General features: G+C 32.9%; 1 protein-coding gene across 1 annotated transcript; it reads left to right on the forward strand.

The window, feature by feature from the left end:
- Positions 1-508: 508 nt before the first annotated feature.
- LOC133306286 (SH3 domain-containing protein 3) lies at positions 509-8682 on the forward strand. The gene is made up of 10 exons (XM_061506582.1): positions 509-733; positions 1134-1262; positions 1844-1913; positions 2066-2211; positions 3293-3394; positions 5942-6139; positions 6237-6299; positions 6433-6522; positions 7440-7514; positions 8184-8682. Exons 1-10 carry the CDS (start codon positions 674-676, stop codon positions 8301-8303), a joined length of 1053 nt encoding a protein of 350 aa, XP_061362566.1. The 5' UTR covers positions 509-673; the 3' UTR covers positions 8304-8682.
- The last annotated feature ends 1029 nt before the right edge of the window (positions 8683-9711 follow it).

Below are 9711 nucleotides of genomic sequence, written 5' to 3' on the forward strand. Positions count from 1 at the left end.
TAAGGAAAAAAATCTTTTAAATTGAGTAAATAATGATGTAAAATGTAAAAGATCATTTTCTTAATTTTAAAAAGCTTTTTCATGTTATATAATTTATTATCAAAAGATTTTGTTCCGTGTAAATACAAACTTTATATATTTAAATTCATCTTAAAAATGTGATTTATACTATACTGTAAAAAGTAATATTTAATTTTTTATTGAAAAATATATTACCTCATTAATTTGTATTTACATTAATCCACATTTCTCAAAATATTTTTTGACGTCAGAACTTATGAAGACCCAACTCAATTTGTTCTGTTCTTAAATGTGAGACGAAAACCAGTTTTTGCTTTTGGTTATTACTATAATATTAAAATTTGTAGCAGAAGTTTTCAAGTAGATCGGTGTTAAATAATTAAATCTTTAAATCATGGAACAACAACCCTCTCTTTACACTCGGATAAATTATTATTATTATTTTGGTCAAAAATATTGAGGACCAGATTATACATTTCATCTTTATTTTGACTTTCGGAATTTTGAGGTTTTGATATGGAAAAGAGTGGAATAGCATAAGTTGACAACCTTTGATTGAGGTTCTCCCTTCTTTCTCATATAACATTGGATCCGATTTGGTACTTTGTTTGTTGGCTTGTGACTGTGAGAATAGAAAGCAGAAGCGCATGCCATGGACGCTTTGAGGAAACAAGCCACCAAGCTAAGAGAGCAAGTTGCCAAACAACAACAGGTTTGGTTTCCCTTGCTGACCCATTTTTCAAGTTTCGCTTTTTCTGTTTTGTAACCTCAAGTGCCATGATTTTCTTCTCAAATTCGCATCTGGGTAGGCGAATTTTTCAGAAATTGATGATGGGTTTTGACATTTTAATTCTCGTTTTCATTGTTCTGAAATGCATTTGAAAATGAGTTTGTTTTGATTGATGCTGTCCGAGTGGAATTTGGGTTCAGCAAGATGCTCATTTTCTTTAGTAAGGTCTTATCTTTAAATAAATTGTTATTTTTTAGGGTTGAGTTTGGCGACATTCTTGTGGATCATGTGCTGCTACTTAATGTTTTCTTTCCTCCCTCTTAAATACTAGTTTTCCTACTAGTTTAGATATTTACAGCTACAATTTGATACTATTTTGCAGTTTCAAGCTGTAATAAAGCAGTTCAGCAGTAGTGGTTATGAGAGCTCAGATGTTGTGGTCATTGATGAGGTTGAAATGCAGAGACATCAACAACTGGAAAAGCTGTACAGGGCCACCCGTGCAGGGAAGGTAGACATTTTCTGTTCATGTTTAGATTAATCACTATGTTTGAGCAACAAAGAATTTCCCACTTCATATACTCAAAATAGTATGTTATATGTATATTTGGGAAGTCTATTCTTGCATGGTGAATAACATTATTGTGGCTGTCAGATTTATGGACTAACATTTCTTTTTACATAGTCTTAATAACAGCTTCTAAATCCATCTTTAGTCAAGCTAGGCTCTGGCAGTGTATATACGGGTTTTAAAAAGGTGGGGAGAGGGGGTATTTATCCCCAATGATTTCCTCATTGCTTCCCTCTTTACCCCTAAGCATTAGTATCCTGCATCTGACTTTGTTTCTCCTGGAATACACCTTAGTTATGAGAGGTCTATCAAGGAGCATAACCTTAAGTAAGGTAGTGAGAGAGGGAGGGACCATATAATTTGAAGGGGGAAGTTCTTAACAGGACTCTGTAACCTTTCTGAACCATACTTGTATTGGGAGTTATTATAAACAATTTTGTAAAAGAAATTTTATCTTCAATGAGTTGCCTTTTTCTGTTGGTTCTGTTTATTGATGTGCTTGAAACTGTCTTCTGATCCAGGATTTCCAAAAAGAAATTGTTAAAGCAGCAGAAATATTTACAGCCATAGGTTTTAAGCATATTGAAGCAGGTGAAAATTACTTTTTGTTTCTTTTTTACTGCAAATTCAGTACTCTGACAGGTCATGATAGCATGTGTTTTGGAATTAGAACTACCTCCAGTTTTGTTTATTGACTTACAATTTGTGAGTAAATCCTCATCAACAAAACCCATGGTAGACAGGTACAAAACTTTCTGAGGATTGCTGTAGATATGGAGCAGAGAACAACACTGACAACATATTGGCTAAGGCTGCATCAGTATATGGCGATGCTTGCAAACATGTAGAAAAGGAGCACGAAGAATTAAATCGGCTTTTATCTTCCCAGGTTGACTTTTCATATGTTGTCCCGGTGTATAAGTTTTAATGCAAGTTCAACACAAGAATCTATTAGTTTAATCTCCTAGCCTCTTTTTAATTTATACGAGTATGCCTAGCTGTGCACTAGTGTTACATATCACCGCCTTTTCCCCGGTATTTCAGTTGTTTTACTCTAGTCTCAAAAGTTGAACTTGTAATTTCATAAAATACTATTTCCAAATACAGAATTACTTGGTTTTAGAGTTGTCAGTTGATATTCACCACATAATACTACAAATTATGCGGCATTTTTCATAAGTGATCACTGCCAGACTGTTTATGGTTTTGGAAGACAAAGCAAATGAAGTCCCTCAATGACCACATTTTGTGTGACAATTATCAAGTGATTGGTTTGCTTACTAAGTACTTGTTTACAAAGATGATAAGGAATTGATGCTTGAAAGATGAAGCTGTGAAAGAATCTTTTCAATAAGCTACAGAGGAATGTAAAATTTCCATGTTCTATTTTAACTATCCTTTTTAGCTTATAGTGTTTCACTGTTTCCTTACCTTCTCATGTGGCTTCATTTAGATATCTAATTCATAAATAGCCATGTTCTGTTGCTGTTTGCATATGACATACATGAGGATTACCATTTCAGTATTACATTGCATTACCTTTTCAGTGTGAAATTTAGATCAATAAGATACTAATGTTTAAAATACTCCTGGATCTCTAGATTAGCTTGGAATATTAAATAGAACATGCTACACAGCAGCTAGTTTTGAAGATAGAATTGCCAATTTGGTTTTACAAAAACATTTTATTTTAGAGTAAATTATACTGATATCTCTTAAGGTTTTGAAATATTACATTGACCTCCTACTTTCAAAACCTATACATAGCCCCCCTATTTTTATTTTTATCAAACATGTATGCTACTCCTGACACACTTCAGCACAGGGGAAAATCCAATATAAGGAACATTTATATGTTTTGATACTATGGAGGAAGTCTATCTAACATTTGAAATCCCCAACGAAGTCAATATTATTCACTTTATTTTTGAAAAGGAGAGAAACACAAATCCAATGGTTTCAATTTCCAGGTTTTGGATCCTTTGAGACAAATGATCAATGGTGTACCTTTGGAGGATGCTCGCCATCTTGCTCAACGGTATAGTCGGATGAGACAAGAAGCAGAGACACATGTAAGCCCAAGTTTGGATTGGATTATCAATATCTACAGTTATCACAATTGGAACTCCCTATTTTTAGTTATTGTATAGGTCAAATACTAGTGTAAATGTGTAATTAGGGGTGTAAATGAATCAGACGGCCTATCAGGCCTTACATTCTGGCATACCTTAGGCCTGACCTGGACTGTTCTATTTTCTAAATAAAGTAGATTTAGGCTTTTAGAAAAGTTTATTTAAAAATTAGGCTCACTTTAAAAAATCTTGCCTAAAAGCCTTCAGGTTAGCTTTTTAATTTTTTTAATAATATGATATATTTATGATATATATTGTTCACTTAAAGACATATTCTGAGATATGATTTGTAACACTAATTTTCAAAGGAATAGGATTGATGTTATTTTAACAAATAAAAAATATTTATTTAAAATTTAAAATATAATATTAAATTAAATTAGTAAAGAAAGTGCAAATTATATGTATATATACATATATGAAATTTTAATGTGATCTTTATGAACATTTTCATGTGATCTTTATGAACATTATTTCATATGTTGTTAATGAAAATATTATTTTATGTGATCTTTGTGAATAAGAAATTGTATCTTTTATATTTTAGTTTGGTTTGGGCCATAGTAGTCAATAGCGGCGCTATTGAGCCGCAAGCCGCACCAGTTGCGCTTCGCGGAGCTTCGCCGCACCAGATCGCAATAGCGGTCGCCGCAACAGTTCCTTTTTATGGTTTTAACCCTAACCCACTCTCCCTTTTTGCCTCTCTGTTGTGTGTCTCTCTTCTGCCTCTCATGCTCTCTTTATCGCGCTCATTTCTTCCCTTCTTTACTTCTCTCTTATAGTATTGAAGTTCAATGTGGAAGCCATGAACGAAGAAGCAAAGCTTTGAGTGAGAGTGAGAGAAAGAGTGAGGAGAGAGAGAGCATATAATGAAGAAAAGGAGAAAAAGTGAGAAAAATAGTAATAGAGAGAGAGAACAGATGAAGGAGAAAAAGAGAAATTGTGAGAGAGAACGGATGAAAGAGAAAAAGAGAGAAAGTGAGAAAGAAAGAGATTCTGATCTATCTTCATTCAAAGAAAAGAAAAGTACATTTGTCAGAAAAGTGATTCACAAGTCACGGAAACCAAGTAACCTGGTTATAGTAACAGAGGGTAAAACTATTTCTGTATCCAAAAAAAAAAAAAAAGTGCATCATTAAAAGGTAACTAAGGTAAAACAGTAAAGTATTATTTGTATTTTTTTAGGTGTTATTATTTTTTTAATAATTTATTATGTTACATATACATACATATATATATATATAATTTGTTTTTTTTAATATATATATTTTTTCCGTTATTTTCGCAACCGCAACCCGCATTAACGCTATAGCAGTTTTGAGGGTTGGCCGCATTAGGCCGCAATCCGCATTTGATAACTATGGTTTGGGCCTATAAACTATAGTTTGCAACTTGATAGGTCTTACCGGCCGTCTTTTTAGTTTTTTATAATAAGTTATGCCAGACTTATAAATCAAGCCTGTAATAGACTAATAGGCCAGTATAGGCTCTAAATGTATTACATAGGGCCATAGGCTTAGGCTATCAAAGCCAAAGCCTCGCCTAACCTGGCTCATTTACATCCCGATGTGTAATACAACTAGTTCTAGCTGAGTCCAATGATACTCCTAAAACAATAGTAATTATAATCTATGTTGCACCGATACCAACACAGGATACGACACAACACGACACTCCGACACTTTAATTCTAAAAGATGTTAAATTTCGACACGTTAGGACACATTTTGATATTATATAATATTTTTAATTTCGTATGTTATTTTTAGTATTCAATAATTTAACAAAAAAATAAAGCTAAACTTATAATACCCATCAATTTTGCAAAGAAACATAAGATATCCCAAATGTTTATATTAAACTCAATAAAATCGTAATCGAAATCTAACGAATCTAATAGTTGGAACTCAAAATGCAATGCAACGTAACCTTTGAACCTTTTTTGAGTCTTTGCAACGAGTATTGGAGTGTCGGGAAGTTTCGAAATGTCGGTGAGTGTCGGGAAGTGTCAGACACGATACGTCAGGATTTTTGAAGTGTCGGTGCTTCATAGATTATAATATCCTAATACTATGCTTTTTAGATCATGGTTATGCTTTAACATTTTGCATAGCAGAAAACAGTGGACTAAGTGATGGTTGATGATTTTGCATACCATGTCAAAATGACAAGGAAAAGATGGAAATTGGGGGACTCGGAATAATGTGATGTGATTTAAGCTGTTGATTATTTGAAATAGAAAATATTAACCTATCACCCCTTTTTACTAATATTCTAGGTCAGCTACTAATGTAATACAAGTATACAACTAGAATGAGTTCAGTGTCACTCCTAACCTAATAAGAGTCCCAGAATATTAAGAATCATTATATTCTAATACCATGGTTTTTAGGTCATGGTTCTGCTATAACATTCGCTTTCGTGTTTGGTGTTCTTGCTTATTTCTTCTTAATCTTATATCTTGTATTGGTTTTAAAAATTCAATCAGGGGGTGGAGATTTCTAGAAGACAAGCACGGGTTAGGGAATCTCCAACTGCTGAACAGGTTGCCAAACTGCATGCTGCAGAAACAAAGATGCAGGAGCTGAGAGCAAACATGGCAGTTCTGGGTAAAGAAGCTGCAGCTGCATTGGCTGCTGTTGATGCACAACAGCAGAGACTGACTTTTCAAAGGCTTGTTGCAATGGTATGTATGATACATATGATTTTTTTAATCTCAACTTATGCTAAACCTGTAAGTATTTCAGATTTTTTTTTAAAAGATTGTGCTTACAATTTTTTAGGTTGAAGGAGAAAAGACTTTTCATCAAAGAGTTGCAGCAATTCTTGGTGAAATCGAAGCTGAAGTGAGAACCAACTGTCCTGAAGTTTTGAGTTTTTTATAATTAGTTAATATATTTTTCTTCTTGTTTGTTTCTATGAATTATGTTCATTCTCTTAATATCAATAAATTTTCATCTCATTGGAACTTTTCCTCAGATGGTCTCAGACAGACAGAAGAAAGAATCTGCCCCTCCAGTGGTTATGTCTGAGAATGGCTCAGAGAAAACAATGTATTTCTTGGCTGAAGTATGTATCACATTCCTAATCTTTCCCTTGGTTACTATTATTTTCTGAATTAGAAAAAAAAAAATTACAAATTTCTTTTCTTAATTTCATTCCTTTGTATTTTTCATTGCTTAATTTGCATACATACATACTGATTAATTTCTCCAGTCATAAAACTCTATCATCTCACCATGAGGAATTTTACTAACTTATGATTACATTAATTAAACAGAAACTAGATTGTTTAATATTGATAACAATTTTATAACAAGTCATATCATAAACCAAGAGTAAAACTAAACCCCCATTTTGGTTGTCTGAAGATTTTTGGAACATCAATTTGGTCCTTGAATGAGAGTTTTTTGACATCAAAATTGTTCAAAAGTTGTTGCTTTTTGGGACCTAATTGATGTCATTTGATGACCAAAAATTATCATTTAGACTACTTTGATGTCTCTAATCTTTCGAGGACCATATTGATTATTCGTAATCTTTTGATGATTAAATTGATTTTTTCAAAAATCTTTCCAAGGGTTTACTCTAAAACAAAGTAGCATCCTTTCAACAAATCATGGCTTCCATGTGATTCCTGTCTTGTTGTTTACCTATTAGATATTTTGATAGTTGTTAGTTAGGATTTATGCACAAGAGTTCTTAAGGCTAGTTCCTCATCTTGGTGTGAGTAATATCTAGAAAGCTGATTCTATTAACCTAACTAGATCAAGTAAGGGTGGGAAGGTAATATTAATCATGTGGTTTTCATGATTGCAGCCAATCTCCCTATCAGTAGGCTGTCTGAATTGCTTAGACAAGGAATCAAACTGATTCATGATATTATAATGTGGAATCATATGGTCTGACCATGTGAATTAGGTCTTATGAACAAAAAGCTGTGTAATTTATTTCTTCATCAACTGATCTTGGAACATCTCTTGCAGGCAATGCATCCCTTTAGTGCTGAATCAGAAAAGGAACTGAGCTTTTCAAAGGGTGACTATGTTGTCGTGCGAAAGGTGTGTTTTCATCTTATTCTCTCAGGAACCATTTACATTTAGCTAAAATACTTTCCTTTTATGTTGACTACTTTTACATCAATGATATTGCCTGCAAATCTGGGTTCAATACTGCTGAAATAATTATATTAAATCGGGAAAATTGTTCCCTTAGCATGTATGTCTTTTGAAGATTTGTTTCGAAAGAAATGTAATGATATAGAAGAGAAGTTCAATTTAGTTGCCGTGGTTTATGGTTCTCTTGAGGGAAATAAGGGAAGAAAGAGTCGTTAAGATCCTTTTATAGAGTTGATAATTATTTGCTGGTTATTGAGCCACAAGTTTTCCATTGGAGAGATCAATTCTCTTGTATTCTCAAAGTTGTCATGTATTTCCAATGATGGTCCTCCCTGCATTAAAATGAGTATTTGGGATCTTTTTCCTGTCTTGAATTTCCGTGTTTTATAAAACTAGATGCCTCGTGCAAGTGTGGTGTAAGAGAAAATTTTGAGTAATTAAATGGTATCCATTGTGTAGTGATATTTCCAGTATGAAGTATGAACAATGCATTCTATCCTGTATACTGTCATCATTTGTTGGTTCTACCACTATCATTATGAAGTTTACTTGATTAATTAGATTTAATCTTCTGGGTCTCCATGTTTACCAAAGTTCAAAATGTTTATCCAGGTGAGCCCATCAGGGTGGTCAGAAGGAGAATGCAATGGCAAAGCAGGATGGTTTCCTTCTGGATATGTGGAGAAACGACAAAGAATCCCCTCTAGCAACTTGGCTGGTGAAGTTTACTAGGTGCTACTCATCTTGTACTATTCATTCCCATGTTTGGTTTTACACTGCTTTGTTTAAAGAGGATGAGCAAAAGGGGTGGAGAGGATGGTGAAATTGATGGAAATGTTACCTCCTTTTTTAACAAAATGAAAAGAAGAAAAAGGTGTTAAACTGTGGGGTAATTTAAATGTTGTCTATCCTCTCTTAGGGGTGACACTTGACACTTTTGTGTCACAGACACGATTTTACTTTTATCCTTTGTTATTAATTGTAGTACATGTGTCTTTGATGATGCTTATTTCATGTTTGTTCATCCCAAGGTAGCCCTATATGTCGATTGGAGAGGGATGTCTTATTTTTGAGGAACAGAAGGTCGTGTGATATGCAAGGGAGGAGTAATGGTGTGGGCCTTCTATTAATTTTTATGCACTCTTAAAATAAACTTTTTTTTTTCATCATCACTTAATCATCTATCGTCAAATTATTAAAGGAGAAATTTACCGGTGACCTTTACTACGCATATTCATAACTTTATAAATTTGTGTTAATAAAAGAGGTGTCAAATGACAAATGCATCAGCTAACAAAGTTGTTTCAAACTATACAAACTAGTCCAGGAAGTAAATTATTACGGAAGTGTTTGTCAATTTAAAAACCCAATATATATATAGGAACAGTAAAGTTGATTTTTAAATATAAGGCGATTGATTATCACTTATATTTTGAAAAACTAGTTTTCTTTTTACATTGAAAAACTAGTTTTTATACAAAACGAATTTAAAATAAAAATAGATTGTAAAAGAGCAACTCTACGTTCCTTTTTTTTAATTCTATTTCACTCTCTTGTTCCTTTTTATTCTTAACATTCCCTTTTCTTTTGCTAGATTGAAAAGAAATAGTTAAATAAGACAAAATGACATGAATCACACTTTTTTTAAGAAAAACAAATAATGAATATGTCAATTCATTGTGACCAAGATTTTGAATATTTAAATCAGTTTTGAATTATCTTTAAAAATCAAACTAAGCTTAATTTTAAATTAGTTTGTTTTTATATAGACTTCTGTAATATAACTAGTTTCATCGTATAACATTTTAAATTATTTTAACAAATTAAAATAAAATGAGTTCCGCATAAATTGGAGCACCCCATTTGAAGTTAGTATATTTTTATCACATTAACATAAAAGTAAGTGAATTTCACTTATGATATTAAACCCTAGTTTTATTATAAAAAAAATACATAAAAATATACTATGGTGAGTAGGGGTGAAAGTGGGCTGGACTGGGCAAAGTTTTGCCCCGAAAAATCCAAGCCTATACCAAAAAATTTCAATTTGGCATGGCTCAAGCCTAATACGAGTCTAACTGTTAGCCTGGCTTGACCCATTTGTAAAAAAACAAATGGTCTGGCCTAACCCATTAGCCTG

The sequence above is a fragment of the Gastrolobium bilobum genome, unplaced genomic scaffold, assembly GCF_033153095.1.
Source record: "Gastrolobium bilobum isolate Gb01-03AN ecotype WA unplaced genomic scaffold, APGP_CSIRO_Gbil_v1 utg168, whole genome shotgun sequence".
NCBI lineage: Eukaryota > Viridiplantae > Streptophyta > Magnoliopsida > Fabales > Fabaceae > Gastrolobium > Gastrolobium bilobum.

Bases quoted from the DNA above. Each gene is read 5' to 3' on its own strand.
- LOC133306286 (XM_061506582.1), top strand. From the start codon at position 674: ATGGACGCTTTGAGGAAACAAGCCACCAAGCTAAGAGAGCAAGTTGCC. The intron at 1,914-2,065 runs GTGAAAATTACT...CATGGTAGACAG, and splicing joins TTTTAAGCATATTGAAGCAG to GTACAAAACTTTCTGAGGAT. The intron at 2,212-3,292 runs GTTGACTTTTCA...TTCAATTTCCAG, and splicing joins ATCGGCTTTTATCTTCCCAG to GTTTTGGATCCTTTGAGACA.